Raw genomic sequence first — 20,423 nt, 5'->3', positions numbered from 1 at the left:
TAGACTTGATATCATTGGCCGGTGTGCATAGGCTGACCATAATGTTTTGGACTCTACGCGTTTCATCTTCACTTTTGTTTCTACCTAATTGTTAAAGCTCAATATTTACAAATCAGCTTGGTAAAGACAAAACATGGCAACTATATAGATTGTCTGTATGCAGAGCTATGTGGTCCGTAATCACAGCCGGACCACCACGTTGTTTCAGCTCTAGACAAATATACTGTAATGCAATTGTTACCCATTGCAACATTTTGATATTCAAGTCTTAAGAAATCTAGACATGTGGCAATAAAATTAGAACCATAAGACTACTAACAAGGTTTAATCATTCAATATATATTTAATGCAGAGTGTTAATTTTATATTTTAAACATTCAAGGCTCACTTGCAAATCATACAACTTTGCCCCTGACCAACAACAGCCATGACATCTTATTTACAATGCAGTTTTAACGCAAAGATAAAGATTGCGTATATTTTTATCAGAGACACCACAACACAGATAACTCTATCAAATTTATATTCAATTATTTGTCTTTTGAAACAGAGACTTTAGCATTACAAATACATCAAAATAAAGGTGAAGAAACTATTAATCGAATACAGAAGTCAATTAAAGAAAGTGTTTATTTAAATATTTTTCTTCTGATTTCCTGTCAAGAAGGCTGATTCTGGTTTATGACCTGAGCGATCATTACAGTTACAAACACAAAACAATAACAATCAATTCAGGTAATTATTTACTATACGACTCACGCAGGTGAGATTATAAATAGAGTTCCGTTGGTGACAAAAACAGTATCAATCATTCATCGTTCCACTATGGCAAACCAACTCATTTAGGTCAGTCAAAATAAAACGTTACAAATATGTGTACAATTGAATATACACATTCCTATCAAAAAATATTTTCTCATCTGAATAGACTGCTGCCACGAAAGGAAAAGATTATTTAAACACAACGTTATACTACATATAAAAGACACGTTTAAAGACAAGGCAGTGTGTGCTTATGCAATTACAGACTTTGCACATTATGTGGGGCTCCACAGCCACAAATGAGAAGACAAACGAGGACAGGCATCCTCTTCGCTCATCGATGGTGTTCACCCTCATCATAAATCCGTCCTTGTTTACACTGATGATCAGACGTCACCCGGTACAGAGTTCGTGGGCGGTTCGTTTATTTCCAGCCACCAGGTGGAACTCCTGAGCATTCTGGAGATAACTCGAGATGACGTCACTGGACCACTTCAAAATAGTGTAATATAGCCATTATGTGCTGGGGCATGAACACATATCCAGTGTAGACCGCCATAGCTGCCACTGTGATGAGAAGAGAATCTGATATACCTGTTAAGGAAAGTGTGTCTTTTGCAGGGAAAACAGGACATGATAGTAATCAATGGGAAATAGTTGTAAAATATCCTAATACTATAGCATGTTATCATACATAATTGCTTCAACAAGAACGTGAACATAAAGTACTCATATTAATCCAATAAAAAGGTACCGACTTACAAAACCTGTCTGGACAAACCCACTGACTTTTATTTTCGACATTTTTAAGTCAGATGAAACCCTGACGATTAAGCACGTGTATAATACCGCAACATGATCGTGGTCATCATAAATGGTTCAAACAACGTGAAACATTCCACATGACACACACCACTGCGCCTCAGGTGACAAATGTTGCTCACGTGACCCATTCACACCATATTTTTCATTGTTTTATACCTCGGTGCAGGTATAACTGGTTTGCTTAAATTAAGTTCACGTGTTCTTAGCACCTATTCCAAGAACAGACCTGAAAATCAAGTCACGAAATGTAAATTATTTAGACTCATTCAGTTCCAGAACTTTCATCATAATGGCATGACTTTCGATTTACGTATAAACATTAACAAACAAATAAAGTAGGTTGAACAGTGAAACTTGCGCAAGTAAACTGTTGGGTTAGACTAGCCATTCGCCGGTCATTTACAATACAGTTGAAACCATATAAATAACGTTAAACTAGATTATGTATAATCAGAAAAAAATGTCCACCTCAACCATATATCATTAAACACGAGCGAGAAAGAACGTGAATATATATTTGAGCTAAAATGTATACAACTTAACGTTAGCTAAAACCTTGCTCGAGGCAACAAACCGTTCCAATCGCGTCCTTCCTTGTTTTAATCGCGATTTCATCGATAAAGGATACTGAAGATAGTTCTCTCCCATGGCTCCAACATATACAGTGCCGTTACGAGCAGGTATTGGTAATAAAACCAAGATAGTTGTTTCCAGGCATCTCCTAACGCCATGTTTTCACAGTGCTCGTGTTGATCCCGCCGCTCCCTTCCGGGCAGTCGATCACCAGAGGGCGCCGATTGGTGGATTGAGAGGAATCAAAATAAAAGTCCTTACAAAAAACGGCAGGTCAACTTTTTAATTATCTACATATTTATATATACAGATGAACGAATTTTTGTGGTAAAATGATGTTTTAGAAATCTATTTAAAATGATAACATTTATTCAGATAGCAGTAATGTTGCAAGCACAACAATATAAACTTGTAACACCGCTAAGATGGCCATTCTGTTGATAAAAATATAATTGAATAAAAGGGCAAAAAAATAGCAACCTCTCATTGAACGGTGAGTAATATACATGATCAGATGGATCAATTAAAAGTTTGTACAACATCAATGTACAACAACAGAATGTAAATGTGAATAAAACACATCTAGTCACTTCTTTGTCCATACACTTGTATACTTCACACAAAGCAAAATAGCTACGTCCTTAGCTGTAGCTTGCTAAGATGTTGAAGAAATGGTACACCTCATCTTTATCGTACACAGCCACTTCAGTGGAGCATTCTGTACAGTTGACAGGGTGATAGATTTCTTCTTCATCCATTCCTGCTAAGCGAGCATCAGTCAGGCCGGCATCCGTATCCATCTCTGCCTCTGTATCATCGGGCTCCTGGCGAGCTTTCTTTCTGCGCCGATTTTGCTTTCTCTTATTAGCAGTTTGGTACCTCAACACTTCCTCTTTGTTGACAGCACAATTCATCACAAACATTGCTCTGTACTGGGTCCGATATTTCTCATGCCTGTGGGTTAAAAGTACCATACATTATTTTCATATACATCTATGATTGTGTGTGATTTTGCAATAAGAAAGTTATGGAAGGGTACCTCTGACAGTCCAGACACAGGGTGGTCATACAGGCTGGACAGTTGAGAACAGCATCGCTGCTTGGAAGAGCCGGGGTCTTGTTTTTCCTGTGCGCTGACTGGGGAGTCATCCTCTTCTTTCTGTACCTGTAAAAATAATTAAAATATTTAATGATTCATTTTCTGTTTGCTCATCATACAAAGCTATCATATGGGTTCATATATTTGAAATATAGCACACAAGTAACAACTAATTTTTCATAATTACATTTCTATGGTGAGGAAAAGTGTGGGGTAAAGATGCATCAAATATTTTGTTTCTCGTTACATGCTAAAAAAGGGTTTAAAACGTGAATAGGTAAATGTGGACAGAATTGTTAACTTAGGTGACCTATTCTTTAGTCCTATGGGTTTCCCTAAACCAGCCAAGCACTGTTGAAGTCATCCACATTCATTTCGTTCAGGATAGCCCCCAGCATATATCTGCCATTTAAAAAACTCACTCATTTCTCCGAGCATCCACCCAAGCCTGATCGCGATCATCCTCATCCGGGTCATAAAAAAGCTCATCATTGGTAAGTACGGAACGGTGTTTCCTCCTGTGACTCTGAGAGCTGCCTAATACGCACCAAAACACACACTTGAACAACTGTTCTCCGAAATCATAAGCAACAATACAGTCTCAGCAAAAAATGACAATTACCAGCCGTCTCATTTTGCTCATCATCGGAGTCAAAATAAATGGTGTCATACTCTTGAGTCTGACGTATGTTTTCTGTAGACGTGCCGCCACTGGCCCCAGAGCCTTGACCTATGAATCAAGCATGAACTCAGATTCACAACATGCGTTGGCATTCAATGTATGCGAGCAATGATGTTTTAAGAGAGTGATGAAACCTTGAGTTGGGGACGCGCTCCAGCTGTTTTCCATTTTCTTCATGGTGTTGCTCAGCTCTGCCTCCATCTCTTTCTCGAACTCATCTCCACTGGATGACTCGCTCTCCCCGGTGAGATACTCTCGGATGAGCTTCCTCTTCTGATCTGGAGTACCATTGAGAAGAATATCCAGCTCATCCTCAGAACTGAGGAACAAGACAAGTTTGAATTAGTCAGTTGTTTATAAAAACAGCTTTATTTTAACAGTTTATTGATTTATTTGAAGCTTTTCACAATGTGCATTGTTGCAGAGCAGCTATAGAACAACCTTAAGACGCAGAAACGTGTAAATAAATTTCCAAAATAGTGTTATACACTATTAGAGAAAGCCGAAAAACTTTGACATTTAATGAACACCTGCATGTTGATACTCTGTGGCGAATTAACAGTTTGTTTACATGTGCACGTGAGAAGGCATTGGTCATTTAATATGCTCAAATTAAAAATGTCCGTTGTTTACCTGCTTCCTGCTCCTTCCTCGTCACTTGGCTCCTCAATCTCATATGAATCATAATCCTCCTTTCGGTTCATTTTAAAGTTTTTAAGCAAAAGACAATGGAAACCGTGCGTAATTTGATTTCCAAACGCACAGCCGGAAATCAAACGTCGAAGTATTTCCGGGTGACTTTGACCCCCACACGAGGCTTTCAAAATAAAAGTCAATAACGAACTAAAATACGTTTCTTTTGTAAATGGTTTTTTTCATCGAACTATTATCGTGATAAAATCGTGAGTTTTTCTCCAGCGTATACAGCGGAATCAATTATCAAAATACCTTATTAACTATAATTATAAACTATAAAATTTTGCTGATTAAACCATTCACATGTCTATTCAGAAAAAAGTAAATAATTTCAATAGAAACAAAGATTAAAAGTTTCACCAAGTAAACAGCATCCTTTATTTTTTATATTTTTATAGTCATTTTATCATTGTTATTACCAGTTTATGTCAACATTCCACCATCTGAGTAAATGGAAGCTTTGGTCACATATTGTGAAAAAAAAAACATTCATATACAGTGCACTTAAAAAAAAGTCTGGAGAAAAATGCATCCATGTATAATATCTTTTAACAATATCATAGTCATATTCATTTTAAGGCAAACATACTGAAGCATTATTAGGAATGAAAAAATAAGAATAAACAAACAAAAAACTGCGGAGCAGAAAATTAGTCTGATTACCGATGACTACATAACACAAACATATACAAGGCTTTGTGTGACCATACAGTTTAATTGTAATAACAATCAGCTCAACTTGAACAAGATATCTGAGCAGCATCCACATATAGATCACCAAAACTAACTTTGATTACAAAAATGAAACAAACCGGACAGAAAACAACACTATAATGATTTTCGCGAATCCCATGAAAAACAATTAAAAGTTAAAAGTCTGTGATTAAATGAAGTTGTATATCTTGTGCTGTGTGGATCGGGTGATCTTCCACAGTGGACTGCCTCACTTTAAGGGGGGTTGTGGAGGGAGTATGGTGTCTCTGGTTGTGGTAAGTACAGACGTCTCTTTAGACAAACTGAACCCAGGTATGTTCTCTCCTCCATCGTCTGAATGAAGACGAGACCAAAGCAGGGAAAGCCCTATTCGGAGATCTCTGGTTCAAGGGTCTAAGTGTCTCCTTTCAGAACCCCCAAACAGCTTTGCAGCAACTGTAGATTTCCCTGAATTAAAGAAAACACGGCCAAAACAGATGATGTTAAAATCCTGAATAAATAATCTGGGGATATGACATCATTGAAATGAGTGGCTCACAGAGTAAATGGAAACCGTTACCTTGGCATGTTTAAGTTCCAGCTCAGCCAGTTCCACCAAGTTCTTTCTAAACGCCGCTACTCGTCTCGTCTTGAAATCTATCAGTTCTAAGTAGAAAAATATGCAACATTTTTAACATAAACGTGTTTGCCAGATGCTTTTATTCAAAACGACTAACAATGTACGAAGGTTTACATTTTATTATTTTAAGTATATGCGTTTCCAGGGAATAATGTTTAGGAAAAGTTAGTAAAATTTAGTATTTAACTATTTATTTTCATGCAAAGTAACCTTCCGCAGACATATAACAGGTGGGGTTCAAATCGAAAGAGAAAAAAATTATCTAACTATTTATGTAATACATTAATTAATAGAAAATAATTATTTATGAAAACATGAATTATCAATTTTTGTTTATTATAAAATCGTATTTTATTTTGTTTGGATGGTGAAATGTCTCCATATGAAAGGCAGTTGGAGGGGAGGAGCTGGAAAAATGTTAGCTCCTGGTGATATATCCCATAAAGCGTTGGTGATGCAAGCAGAAAACTGTGTAACTTGATCAAATATTTTTTTCCAAAGGTAACAATTGAATGATGTTTTTTTGGATTTCATGACAAAAGGCAAAGTACCTTGTTTAGCCGATTCTGAGATCTTCTCAAACTTCTGACAGCACACTTGCTGTGTGGTTTCTGCGTGGAGAACATCCTTGTTTTTAGCCCGGGCTTTATCCAGCGCTTTATTAGCGTTCTCATAATCAACTAACGCCCTTCCTCGTCTGTACAGAAGGTCCTGTGGAGATAATGCAGTTTATCTAACAGAACAGGATTCTCAATGTAAAAGAATCATTAAACTGTTTCAGCGAGCTCTGCGCTTAATGTTCAAACCCGGGCAAGAAAACATCAATGTAGCTGTGTAATACTTAACCTAAAGGCACAAGCGGTTATCATCGTGCCATCAAGTTCTCAGGTGAGAATGACCATTGCATTCCAGGAAATCACTCAATAATATGGGAATGTCTAGTGATTGGGTGTCAGTTTAACACACGGCCTGAAGGGTCTAACTGATACCTTGGCAGCTTGCGACTCTCTGAGGTAGTACTTCAACAAGTCGGCAAGTTTCAAGTCCTCGTCGGCCGCCACGCGAGCTTCAATTTTCTGTACAGGAAACAGCCACATGTTGACACTAACTGAGAGGAAGAGGTAACCTTCTAACCTCTGATTCATCACATTGTGCCTTTTGTTTAACTACAAACATGCTGAGCTCAGAAATACTTTTAGAGCCGTATTAACTTAGTAAGTGAAGCAGTTACGGTAATATATCATTTTAAACAAAGTCTATTTTTTTAAAACCGTATATGAACACTTACCCTTGTTTTCTCAAAAAGCTCTGATACTTTCAGGAAAAATCTGTTTGGAAAACATAACAGAAGTGTAAAACAAGACTATGTTGTAAAACCACAACATTCAGATTGAAAGGAACATACTTGCAGAGATCTGTGGAGTCTTGGGTTCCTAAAGTGTACAGCGTGGAGGCGATTCTGTTGATGTCGTCGGCAGCACCTGAAACACATGTCCTGTTAGATCCCTCCAGGGAGAGGCGTCTGATCTACACATTCATCCCTGAAGCCCTTAACACAGTCTACATATCCCGTTTCAGTGTTGTGACAATAAACTCATGACATGCAAGAAAAGACTAAACATTTGGCTCATAACTGGAATTTCTTTCTATTATAAGATGCAGAGAACTATGTTTTGGAGGGAATATCTAAAGGCGATGTGTACAGTCTAGTATCACTAGTATCACCAAACAGAATAGCAAAAATAAAGTTTTTTTTTATGATGACAGACAGGTTTTGTAAACACTCCAGGAGAAATTAAGTATCACAGTATGACTGTCTCTGCGTATTACACTGGAAAATGGCACACATCACTTTGAAAGGAAACTGGTGGTAGATCATGTGACGTAAAGCTCACTTCCTGTGACTGGGGAACTTTGACTTTGCCATTTCATTGGCACTACATGGACATTAAATGTGTCTGAAGAAATGTACCCATAAAGTTAAGAGACAAAAATGTACCTTTGTGAGATCTGATCATTTTATCAGATTTGGCAGAAGAGTCTTTGACGCGGTTGTGGTATTCTAAGAGGAACGTCTTCTCGTGTTCAAAGAAATCGTCAACGTCCTGGAATTTAAAAAAAAGGAAAAAATATTCAGTGAAATATAGGAATAGAGCGATGGGTTTTAAGACATGAAAAATATGCAAAATACAAAATCATTTTTTGGTATTGAATTGTTTTTGCCAAAATGAATGAAAATGTCATAATAATTCCCTCACCCTTTTCAGTCGAAAACAAATTGAGGCTTTTGAGAAAAGCTTTTCTGGAAAGGACGGCTTGTATGACATGTGGGTGAGTGGATTATCATGACATTTTCAGTTTATAGAGAACTAGTCCTTTAAGTGATTTCTTCACTTTAAAGTAATAGTCTAGCAAGAATTAACGTTAAAATAGTAAATAATGTTGAGATTCTTGCACAGACTGATCGCACTTTGCTGTTTGACTAACTGGTATGTGTCATTAAAATCCTTCAGACTGCAAATGAACACAAAGAACTTCATGCCAAAGTAAATCATTTCACAGATCAAGGTGATGATTGTCATGGCCTCTCTCTCTCTCTCTCTCTCGTCACATGACAGAACTCACCTTCACTCCAGCCACCAGAACGCCATCTGCAGATTTCACCACATTCTTGAAGAAGTCCTCCAGCTTTTCCTTCTTGTTCTTCCCTCGTACACTCAGCTGTGATTAAAACGGACATATGTAATCTTGTGGACCTTTCATAAATTAAATTCAGAACGACAAATTCTGATAAATAGTTCCTTGACATTTCTTTCATTGAAATTGGACCCACACATGTTCTCATCAGGGTTCGACCAAGTATGTTTTTTGGTTTGACTACAGAAATGCTTTGATCGTCATTCGTTGTAAATGAAAATAAAACAGTAGATCTGGGTGGTATGTGAAAAATGCAAACCAGTGATTGAGGATTTATGCATTTGGCAAAAATTGTTTTCCAAACATTTGCTTTTTACTAATGGCAAACTTATTCATTTGATGTGAATAAATAATAATATCTTAGTTTCTTGTAAAGCACCTGATTATGAAAAAAATTGAGAAATATATAGAATTAGTTATAGAATAGTTTTCAATTAATTGATTTGTAAAATAACTAGGTCATGACACATACATTGTTATCATGATGCAGAACACACACTTACATCTTGGTTGTACTCTAAGAAAACATGAAAGTTCAAGTCTTTGCGCAGGACGGGATGAGCAGCGACGCGGCACAGAAACACCTCGTGCATGGCCACAGTCTTCTTGAAGATGGCCAGATATTCCCTGCAACACGTTTCATATCATTAACACCCACAAAGAGTAATGCAAACTCGACAACCACTGCATGAAGACGATCGACTTACGCCTCGAGTTCCTGCTTCATCTTCGTAAACTCCTCCTTGGTCATCGAACCTTCGCCTTCTCCCAACTTTTGAAGCTTCTCACGGGACGCATCAAAATCTGGTCTCGGAGGAGCGGGTGGGATCTGCAAAGAAAGCACCATATGACCTCATCAATTCCCAAAATCGTTTTGGCTTGGCGGGAATTACTAATGAAACTCTGGGATTTGTAATAATATTCAGAGAATGCAAAACATGATGCCTAATCCAAAGCGCTATAAATAATTCAGTCTAGATTTGATGATGATGTAAATGCTCGCCTGTGCCGGGCCTCTTTCTTTGGTGTGTTTTAAATGTATTCTGGTTGGAACTATATTAAATCAGAGAGCAAAAGATAGGCCGATCGAATATCCGAAGTAATGGAGAGAATAAACCAATAAAAGCAGGGAACAGGACAGCTGATTCATTCTAATTCAACTACGATCGATATGATCACTTCCTATTTTTTTAATAAACATATGAATGTAATAAGGCAATGTTAGCTCGAAACATAATCTAATGAAGAATAACGTCTATTCTTTGTTGTTGATTCTCAAAGAAAATAAACGCTGCAAAAACAGGAAATGATACCAAATATCGTTTCCCTTATTTTATCAACTATGATAAAGCTACACAGACTTGCTATGAAAATTATGGGCCAAGGTAAAAGTAAGGTAAGAGCAATGATTTCACCCTTGGAAAGGGCGACCGAAACATTATATAAATAACGGATAAGCCAGCAGCTGAGATTATCAGTCCGGACATGTCAATATTAGCTTCGCTGTGTATCATAAATCCTATCGCTAACCAAATATTTACTGTACGGTTTATTTAAAGGTTGCAACATATTACACTACTTACAATGTAACCTGCATATTCTTCATTTTCCACAAAAGAGTCGTGAAGCCAAATAAACTCTTCGTGTTGTCTCACCACTGAGAATTCATTTTGCTTGAAATTAGGAAGAGTGCTCTGAGAGACAAAAAACAGAAACACCAAGTTAGTGTGAAATCATCATTTATTTCAAGCAGGTAATAAGTTTGTCCGAATTCAACTACGTGCATGCAAATATTGTTTCGAACGATAAAATCCTGTTTGTTGTATACCTTTGTATGGACGGTGAACTTGACTTTGTCTCTCTCGCTCAGAGCATCTGAAATGTCAACTTGTAGTGTAGCGTCAGTCTGAAGATCCACATTCACTGCTCTCGTCTATTAAAAACAACACAAAACGTTGCGTATTGTATATTGCAGATGTTTACATATGGATCACAACAGAATAAAAACAGAATTGTAAAAAATGATCCCATTCAATGGTTTATATACAGTTACATACATAACCTTCTGAACTGAATTATTTTTGTAAATTCAGATTCTTTGTCGTAGATCATATTTACACAATGTTTATGCGAAATATAAATAATTTAAAACAAAATGCAATTATGTACAATCCAGTATTTTTACTTAAATACTAACACTTGGCAGATTCTGTAAGGTGTATGTACATATAACACGCCGAACTGTAGTTATCATCCGAGATAATGCAGTTTATCTAACAAAACATGATTCTCAATGTAAAAGAATCATTAAACTGTTTCAGCGAGCTCTGCGCTAATGGCAGAAGATCAAACCCGGGCAAGAAAACATCAATGTAGCTGTGTAATACTTAACCTAAAGGCACAAGCGGTTATGAGAGCGGATACGTTTGATTCATTTTACGTTTCCCAATACGAATGAGATTCTTTTATCATTAAAAAAAGTTACTAAACCTCTGAAATTCAAAAACATAACAATAAATATACATTTAGTTGTCGAAATTAACATTAAACCACACAAATTGACCACAGCTATCAAAAATAGCCATTATTGTTACTAAAATATAAGATTAAAACAATATTGACAATGAGAAGTCTCTTCCACATGCTCGTTTGAATGTATTCATGGTTAAGCTGTCAATTTTTACTTACAAATAACTATTTTCTTTACATTATCTGTGTTATAATTTGCATTACATCTTTATTCATGTTTCTCAAAGGTTACATGATTATTTTATCACTAAAAGTGTTTAAAAAGACTTCAGTCATTACAAAGATATTTCGTAAACATAGATGGGCAGTTTCCGGGACAGGGCGTCTTTAATGACAATAATTTACACTGGCATATCTTAAAATATATCACTGCGATTGTTTTGTCTCAAGATGCACACCAGTGATGTTTTTTGTAAAGTAAATATCCTAATTTAACTATGGCCCAGTCCTGGTTTAAACGAATCCTTGGCCCCTAGTGTTTACAATTGTTGTTATAAGTGAAAATCTTTATAAATTAACTACTGGAGACTGTTTTGACCACATTGATGGTTAATAGTAAGTAACATTTGCATCTTGCAAGCAGATAACCTGTATACAAGGAATACAGTAAGACCTTTTCTATACAACCCCTTTGAAAAGTACCCATAACCATAGTCACCATGTTTAATTCATGGCAAAACCTCACTACAGTAGCTGGCACTAAGCAAAATAAACCTGCTGTAACTTTAACACTCTATTTATAATAATAATAATAATAATCGTTTTTTGTTCACGTGTGTTTCTGTCCTTGTTTTGGCATTAAGGGGTTTTGTGTATGTGTGTTTCCAGCAGACAGAAGGAAGTGATCGGCCGGCTCACGGTTACGCGCACCGGGCCACGGTGACACCAGCGGTGATCCACGCGTCCTTTACACGACCGCAAACGCGCAAAACACGCAGCGGGAAGAGAGGATCACAATGAGAAAAGAGAGAAAAACTTACTCCTCTGTCCTCTTCGGCGAGAAAATCGGGACCGTCGTCCAGCCCTTCTTGCTGTGGAGAGAAGACAGAGAGAGATCATTACGCGCGAGGGGAAAACAGATGCGCGTTATTACGCGACGCATCGGAGGATCGAGGGAAGGATTGATGCAGAATGAGAGAGAAATGCGCCCACCATCATGGCTCCTGCGGGTGGAGATGAATGTGGCGGAGTCGTGTGACGTGAGGGAGGGAGTGTGAGGCTCGAGATCTAGAGAGGTGGAGCCTTCGTGTGTTCAGATGAGATCAGTGCAACCTCTGAATGGAGAGTTTGTTTTTCACTTTATTGTATTTAGATGTGATTGTTGTCTTTTTGTTTGTTTAGATGTCGAATTGAAGTACAGTGTTTATTTGTTTAATGTGCTGCACATCCAAATAGAAGTTCTTAAATTGTGATACGTTTACAGTTTTAACGTTTTAAAGGGCCAGTTCACCCCGACATTAAAATTCATTTCGCTTCTTTGATCTGTTAAACACAATATTTTCGTTAGCTGTCACGTGGTAGGAAAAATGCGATTTGTTTTTGTCCCGTTGAACACAAAGTGAAATATCTTGAAGGATTTAGCCAAATAAATCGTTTAGGGGACATTTGACTGCCATTTACATTTGTAATGATGTCACAGACAACAAAACACATTCTTCCAAATATATCTTTATCTGTGTTCGTCAGAACAAAGTAACTCAAACAGGTATGAAATGACGCTGATTTTATGACATTATAAAATGATGACGTCATTTTAATTACACTTTTACGGTCCCGTTTACGTCATTGTGAGGCGATGCGTTTTCTCACCACTAGAGGGCGACAAACTCACACCACCTCTTATCTTCACCTGCTGGTGGGGTGATGATGTTCTTCTGCTACTACTGACATAAACTAATGATAAAGCATTTCATGTACATAGAATCTAACAGTTTGTAATAACTTCTGCCTAACACGGGACTTCAGGTAACAGATTAGTTATCCGTGCTGTACGCTTTGGGAATGTTATAGTTTTGGTTACTCATAAACTTATAACAATAATCAACCAAAGCTCATGTGTAAATCCTAATCCTCCAGAAAATGAACCATATAACATAAATATATCTTTATGTTTATGTGGCATAAAAATACAACCTCGGGTTATCTCAAAATAATTCAGGCATCAACGTCAGAGTTGAAAGAGTTCATAATAACATATTGAGTAACTTTGTCTTGAAGTTAAATCTTGTGACACTGCAATAAGCAACGCATTCGTGTTCTCTCGACTCATGTTTCACTGCCACAGACACAACAAACTCTGTGCAAAACAATTTACAAATGTCCGATGATTTAATAAAGCTGAACATTTGTTTATTTGTGTTTGTTTACTTTTCTGTAGCTCAGTGGTAAGAGCATTGTGTCCACAACGCAAGGCTGTGGGTTGGATCCCAGGGGATTCCAGATAAGATAATACTATGTAAATCGCTTTGGATAAAAGCGTCTGCCAAATGCCTGAATGTTAATGTTATCGATGACACAGAGCATTTATAACGCATCTAGACAACATCAGAAACAGCAGCACCCTATGATAAATAAAGAAAGGAGATCTCTTTAATATCTTGATGATTCTCCTTGACATCAATGACATAGATGGAGAGCAAATGAAAACCTTCCTTCTGCGTCTCCTGCTTAGTTCTCCTGAGAAAAGACCCAGAAACCTCACAAATGTCTCCATCGGTGTTTGATCTTAGATTTGTCAAATCTGCAATTCGAAGAATAATATTGAAGATCTCAGTACTGAAACATTTCTCTTCGCATGTACCAAATCCAGATTATTTTATCTCTACAACCTACATTAATTTTATACCTCTTTACCTCATTTGTTTCTATTTTTATTTCTCCCAAGCAATTAAAAAAATTTGGGTTTTTAATTTAGGTTTAATATTTGTATTTCCTTTTAAGCAGTATTTGAAATGACACAGGTTTGCGTCTACTCTCTGTTTAACTTCCTTCGTCCCTTAAACTCACAGACATTCTGTTTCAGCTGGAAGTGCTGTGCAAATTGAGTTTTTATAGGAATTTTTTATTACGTTCTCATGCTTTGTACAGGCAGCTATCACTACTGCAGTGCGCACTGCACACACCCATTCAGAGCACGGGACCTGTTGGAGAGCAGGGAGAGGTCACTTTAAGCGTGCTGAGATTCGGGGCTTACATGAAAGGGACTTTGATTTGTGCAGCGACATGTAAAAGCCCAGACAAATGATGCATTTTAATACACCTAATTCCATTTAAAATAGTTGGTAAGAAACATGGTGTATGAATCAGTTTGTCTGGTGATATGCTTCATAATCCCATTTGAGAGTGATTACTGTAGATATCGACTTCTTTTAGCTTTCAATGCATTAGTGCATTATGTAATTATTTACGTTTATTAACATGTACTATGCACACTTAAGTCACTTGCACTATTGTTTAGTCTAAATTATTATCTGTTCATAGCCACCTGTACATTAATGTTCATATAGCCATCTGTATATATTGTTCATAGTACATACCTACTGTCATATTTTCAAAAAACATACCTACTGTAAAATATTTTCATAGTGGATGCCACCTGTATAGTATTTGCCTAATATTGCACTTGCTATTTGCACTTCTGGTACTTTGCACTGTATTTGTATATGTGTAATGACAAATAATTTGAATCTAATCTAATCTAATCTATCACTTAATTGCAGTGATGTATGAAGTACCTAAAAGAAATACATGAGTAAAAGTGCTAATATTTTGCCTGAAAATGACTTTGGCAGAAGTGAAAGTAACCTTTTAGAATATGACTTGAGGAAAAGTCTTAAAGTGTCAGATAAAAATTGTCCTTAAAAGTACTTTTCATATGACATCTACTTAAGTATTTAAAATAAAGTTGAAGCAAATGTTGTTAATAAAAATGTTTTTTTAGCATAAAGATAAAAAATGGGTCTCAAAAAACATAAATACAAAAAGCTCTGTCTCAAGCTCAGTAGTTAAAATTTTGTCAAACTATCAAAATACTAGTTCAGAAACCACATCTTTATAACTTCACTTTATAAAACTTTACTTCCAACCCCCAATATTATCCCTCTAAGAGAACAACTTGGAACAAAATCAGCAAATCTGTCCGGCCCTTAATTCTTTCTTTCCTTGCATTTCCCTTACGGTAACAACCAAGTCATTTGATAATCTTGCACATTAAAAACTTGTGTTGACTTGGAGAGCACCTTTTTGCATTTGCACATTGCGCTTTAACCAATGATTGGTTCAGCACTTGTCTATTTCAGTTCTGTTTCCATGCGTAAAAAGTATACGAGTCTATGAGTAAAAGTACACATTTTGGAAATGTAGTGGAGTAAAAGTCATGTTTGAAATATAAAGACTCATGTACAGATACTCCAAAAAATATGTTATATTACAACACTGCTAAATTGTATTAAGAGAGGGAGAGAAGCATTATATTGCTGTTAATGTATATGGTTATCAGTGTGGACTGCGGCCAGCTGACCGCTACTGAGGTCCGCCACCCCATCCAGTCCTACAATGTGTCCATACGTGCACAACAACTAGTTCAACTAGAAATTTCCCAAAATGAGACAACAGTGTGATCATCTTCCTAACAGTTGAAACCAAGAGATGTCGTTCTCTGAAAGCTTTAAAGAAAGGGATTTTAAGGATTGGATTTTTTAACACATTATGATTTCTGAGATCAGGCCCTCGGATCAGATTTTTCGCTGCGACAGAGAGCTTTATGAAAACGCTCTTTGTGCCGCCTGCCCGTGTTTCTCTCGTAGCTCTTTGGAGGCATGTTCAGTTTCGCCATTTGTGGACAACGATGACAAGACACAAAAGCACGCTGGCCATAAATAGCGGTAAGCAGTGGAGGATTGCTCCCTGCCTGCGGATCAAATTCTCCAAAGGGAAAAGCAGCCCCTGGCCCGAGGCCCAGATCTTCTGCAAGAGCATGCTCATAGAAACTGCTCAGCTTGAGAAGTGAGGAAAGACCGGAGGCTGTTCATTTACACTTTCTTAAACATTTCAATACATAACAATGAAAATTCTTCCATCATTTACTCGCTCTCATGTCATTTCAAACCTGTATGGCTTTCTTTATATTTTGAAGAATGATGGGAACCAAACAACGCTGACCCCCGTATTGTGTGGACACATGATATTTTTGGTTTGTGTTCCACAAGAGTCATTTACAGGTTTTACATGACACAAGGCTGAATTAATGATGAACTGATTTTTATTTTTGGTTGAACTTTCCCTTTAAATCTTCAAGATACACCTGTGCAGAATTTTGGGGTAACCATCCCTTAAAGATGTGGCTGGGCAGGTTGGATAGATGTTGTATTTGGCTTAAAATTTGAATAAAACTTACACTGAACAATACTTTCAGTTAAAGCCAGAAGTATTATATCTTTGTGTGGTAAAACACAGATGAACAGATTGAACTGAGCCAAAAAAAAGCTACCAAGAATTACGCCACACGATTTTATTCAAAGTGGCAACTTCCTTGATCTCAAAAACAACATTTCACTTCAGGCTGCAAATATTGCCATCTTTACAGATAATATTTATTCACTTGTAGTGTTAAAAAATTCCAAGCAGCTTGGCCTTCGCATACCGCAGTGAACCTTCTGAATGCACTTGAAACAAATGCTGCGATGGAAAGGTTGATCTCCATGTGCATAGCAGGAATGAAAACTGTGGAAACCTCTATTTCGATTGACAGACACAGAAATTTCCAAGTCCTCCTTCAATTGGTAGTGTAAAACTGAAAAGTGCTTTTTATCTGAATAGATTTAATGCGTTTGCCATGTCAAAGGAGCCAGATTAGGTAGAAGAGTTCAAATAAATAGTTTTTCTTGCAACTTGTAAAGTGCTTGTTACTGGTTAATACATTTTGAGAGGCATTAACAAGCAGTATATTCTCATCCTGTATACAGTATAAGAGACTATCTCCATAAATAGATCATCATAAAGAAATAAACTGAGTTTGTGCTGTCGTAGCACTGTTAATATGAGATCATCCGAGCTGCAAGTGTCATTTGGCAAAACACGCAGAGAGAACATTCTTTGGGGATGCACAAAAAAACTACCAGGAAGTGAAAAAGTAAGCTGGCGATGTACTGGTAGATTTTTTTTGCATTTGACATCTCCTAATGTGGAATAACAAACAATGAAAAAAAGGGAATAAAAACAAACTAGGACTATTTCCTTCAGGTTCAAATGAGACTGCTGCTAAGATGAAAGCGTGGAATCCAGATGGCACATGGCTGTTCAGTTTACAATGGTCTGCCCTCCAGCGATACGACCACGCTTCCTCCCAACTTTTCTGCCAGGGTTGAGCGGTCCTGAATGTCATCTAAACCATTAACCTGCCATTCATGCTTGATGCCTAAAAGAAAAAATCAAATCGATTATCATAATATAAAAAGGCCCTATTGTGTTTCTTCTGGCGAGTTGTGTATCCGAACCAGAACAAGACATTTCATGCATAAGATGCCTATTGTTAGGCAAAAAGTGTCTCACCTGTAAACTTCTTCTTAATAGCGTCTTTTGAGCTTGCATATATCATCTTGCTTTTTAATGGCGCACCTTCAGGAGCCCTAAAATGTTTAGAAAACCCAGCAGAAAGAATAAAAAATAATTAAAAAACCAAGCATGGTGCCACAGATGTGTCCAGACAGCAAAATTATTTCGGTTAACAAAAATGAACAGCAAATTTTTCTTTCTTTGTAACCAAAGAAGTTACGGATTGCAGCTCTTACTTAAATTAAATAATAGTGAAAGTTAAATATTGGACATCTGTTTACATAGCTACAAAATAATTTGTGAAGTTTATAAATACAAATATTAAAGCTTCAAAAATATTAACACTTAAAACTAAACAAAAAAAACGAAAGTAAACTGAAAACACTGAAAATATATGTTAAATGCTACGCACCAAAATACAAATACCAAGTCTTCTTTCTTGGACTCTTTAGTCTCATAGGTGGCATCATATAAGCAGTATCTGCAATCATTGGGAGGTAGAAGCTTCACAAAGCAGGCGTAGGGGTCATCGACAGAGTCTCCAACTAGGATCTGCTTGCCCTCCTCCACGATGATCTTCTTCTTGTCTTCGCTGAGACAGAACAGCACCGCCTTTTTGCGCTTCTTCACCTCGTCTGAGGTCGAGGACTTCCGTACTTTCATGTCATTAAAGACTCTGATGACTTCATCATTGACCGTGACACCAGATGCCTGTGGCAGGGATGATATTGAGATTAAAATGTATGCATTTGATAGACGCGTGGATTAAATAAACACCATCATCATAATACAATAAACAAAAACAGTATGAATTCAGCAGGTTATATTAGAGCACATCTTTGGCTTTGAGTGATCCAGCTCACAAATCCTGACTCATGTGCGTGCTGTGCATAGCCAGCTGGTTTGTCACTACAGTTCAAATCTCTCACTCGGGTTCATAAATGGACCGCAAAGCACAAGTCATAGCGGGGTGTCAAGGCCTCGGATCAACTATGAAAGCCCCTCCTGTTGTTTTACAGACATTTAGATTCATAATCAATAATCATTGACTGTCAAAACCACGACAACTCAAAGAAGCCCTTGTGTCTTGACAGTCTTTCAAAGCTTTCGTTCCTTTACTAAATCAGAATCAATTATTGTTATATCGAGCTGAATGCTTTTCTCTTACAGCTACTATTTTAGTCGTATAGGTATTTACGACACGATACTACTTAGATAGTATGTAGCCTATACTACTAAATATGACAAAATGGAGTATATTTATTATGTTCTATTACTACACATTTCAATTATTACTCTTTCCTATTCCAGTTTCTTAAATAACTTTTCAGGAGATAATGATACTGGTGTTTAGATTCAATCTAATGGTAAACAGTGAAAAGGAGTTGTGCCTAAAACATTATATATTTTTCTATACTAGTAACAAACTAAGTTTAAGTCTAAAATGCTTGGTTGTTTAGGTTGGGGAAAATACGAACATACCATTACCCAATCAAATGATTTACATTACCCTAGAAAACATACAAATCTGGGTTTGGTATTCATCCAGCATTATTAAGAATAAATACATATTTTGCATTTAATATAATATCATACCAAAGTATTAAAAAAGATCATTAGCATCAATATCACGCATTATTCAAGCAAAAGCTACCGCTATAAATAGTTACTACTACTAACACGTATTAAAAGTAATCCATAGAATAAGTACTAGTATGGGAATGGGATTGTACTGCAGCTTGGAGACGGTCGATGCGCATGCGCAGAGGCGCACTCGTAGCAGCTGGTGTAGAGATCTCTCTCTCTCTCTCTCTCTCTCAACATTAAATCCTTTTAAATCATAAACAATAATCTAACTCGCTCCCCAATATACACTGGACCTATAAAAACAATCAAACTGATGTTAATAGACGCGTAAGTGTGAATCCGTACGGTCCCTTTACCATGACACTATATTCTCCGGCGGCCGTGCGTTAAAGTTGGTGAGGAAAGTGATTACCGTTATAAAGCACTTGCTAAAATTAGCTTAACATGGCCGCCTCGGGCTATAGGCCCGATCTATAGATCTATCCTTAAATATAAGTGTTGCAAATAACGCCAAAGCCAACGTATAGCCGGGTATCACGTTATATTCATCCACCATGCGCATACAATCACGGATCCCGCATTACCGCCGCATTACCCGCTCGAGCTGAACAACGTGACAGTCACAGAGCAAAAGTTTGACGGGAATAAGTTCATAAATCTTACTGCTTATGAATTAAGAAATCATTATTGCGCACGTAACAAAAGGCATGTGCTTACCATGCTGTCCGACGCTTGATGCGATGAATCAATGTACGATTCTTTTCTTGGTACTTCAATGTGGGATTGTGAAGAGCCGAGAGAGAGAGAGAGAGAGAGAGAGAGAGAGCAGTGCGCAGCCGCAGTTAATGTCTGCTCGAGCACTGTCATTCAGTGTCTGTGCTTCAGTATGGGATAGTTGACAATGAAAAGGACAGAACGAGATAATTTGATTAATATGCATAATACTTATATTTCAAAGGACAGAATTAAATATATAAAGTAAGAAGAGATAACTCAGAAAACATGTTTTGAACTGTGCATTTCAATTAATATCAATCAAACTGCAGTTGGTTGGTTTGATTTAAGACATAATAGCTACACAATAAAGA

At 37.1% G+C, this 20,423-nt stretch overlaps 4 protein-coding genes across 5 annotated transcripts; all 4 read right to left on the bottom strand.

Moving 5' to 3' along the window:
• Positions 1-310: 310 nt before the first annotated feature.
• On the bottom strand, positions 311-2,378 carry sptssa (serine palmitoyltransferase, small subunit A). The gene is made up of 2 exons (XM_079459063.1): positions 2,216-2,378; positions 311-1,347 (listed from the first exon to the last, which is right to left on the bottom strand). The coding sequence occupies exons 1-2, from the start codon at positions 2,316-2,318 to the stop codon at positions 1,244-1,246; spliced, it is 207 nt and encodes a 68-aa protein (XP_079315189.1). The 5' UTR covers positions 2,319-2,378; the 3' UTR covers positions 311-1,243.
• A 31-nt stretch (positions 2,379-2,409) lies between these two features.
• eapp (e2f-associated phosphoprotein) lies at positions 2,410-4,707 on the bottom strand. The gene is made up of 6 exons (XM_079459062.1): positions 4,575-4,707; positions 4,076-4,260; positions 3,882-3,989; positions 3,682-3,796; positions 3,200-3,325; positions 2,410-3,114 (listed from the first exon to the last, which is right to left on the bottom strand). Exons 1-6 carry the CDS (start codon positions 4,643-4,645, stop codon positions 2,802-2,804), a joined length of 918 nt encoding a protein of 305 aa, XP_079315188.1. The 5' UTR covers positions 4,646-4,707; the 3' UTR covers positions 2,410-2,801.
• A 201-nt stretch (positions 4,708-4,908) lies between these two features.
• snx6 (sorting nexin 6) lies at positions 4,909-12,471 on the bottom strand. Its single transcript, XM_079458304.1, has 14 exons — positions 12,349-12,471; positions 12,177-12,227; positions 10,496-10,600; positions 10,251-10,361; positions 9,375-9,496; positions 9,171-9,294; positions 8,596-8,691; positions 7,970-8,075; positions 7,376-7,451; positions 7,259-7,298; positions 6,960-7,046; positions 6,522-6,681; positions 5,911-5,996; positions 4,909-5,798 (listed from the first exon to the last, which is right to left on the bottom strand). The coding sequence occupies exons 1-14, from the start codon at positions 12,352-12,354 to the stop codon at positions 5,745-5,747; spliced, it is 1,224 nt and encodes a 407-aa protein (XP_079314430.1). The 5' UTR covers positions 12,355-12,471; the 3' UTR covers positions 4,909-5,744.
• Positions 12,472-15,554: 3,083 nt separating this feature from the next.
• Positions 15,555-20,198, bottom strand: cfl2 (cofilin 2 (muscle)). Of its 2 annotated transcripts, none has more exons than XM_079459402.1 (4): positions 20,053-20,198; positions 18,161-18,459; positions 17,746-17,822; positions 15,555-17,611 (listed from the first exon to the last, which is right to left on the bottom strand). In XM_079459402.1, the coding sequence occupies exons 1-4, from the start codon at positions 20,053-20,055 to the stop codon at positions 17,499-17,501; spliced, it is 492 nt and encodes a 163-aa protein (XP_079315528.1). In that variant the 5' UTR covers positions 20,056-20,198; the 3' UTR covers positions 15,555-17,498. The 2 variants fall into 2 exon arrangements, with proteins under 2 accessions (XP_079315528.1, XP_079315529.1); XM_079459403.1 differs by lacking the exon at positions 20,053-20,198 and adding an exon at positions 19,692-19,957 and having other exon boundaries at positions 16,693-17,611.
• Between the last annotated feature and the right edge of the window lie 225 nt (positions 20,199-20,423).

The sequence above is a fragment of the Barbatula barbatula genome (assembly GCF_947034865.1).
Source record: "Barbatula barbatula genome assembly, chromosome: 6".
In the NCBI taxonomy this organism is placed as follows: Eukaryota; Metazoa; Chordata; class Actinopteri; order Cypriniformes; family Nemacheilidae; genus Barbatula; species Barbatula barbatula.
Note: the sequence above shows the minus strand (reverse complement) of the source record. Positions and strands in the feature narration are given on the sequence as shown.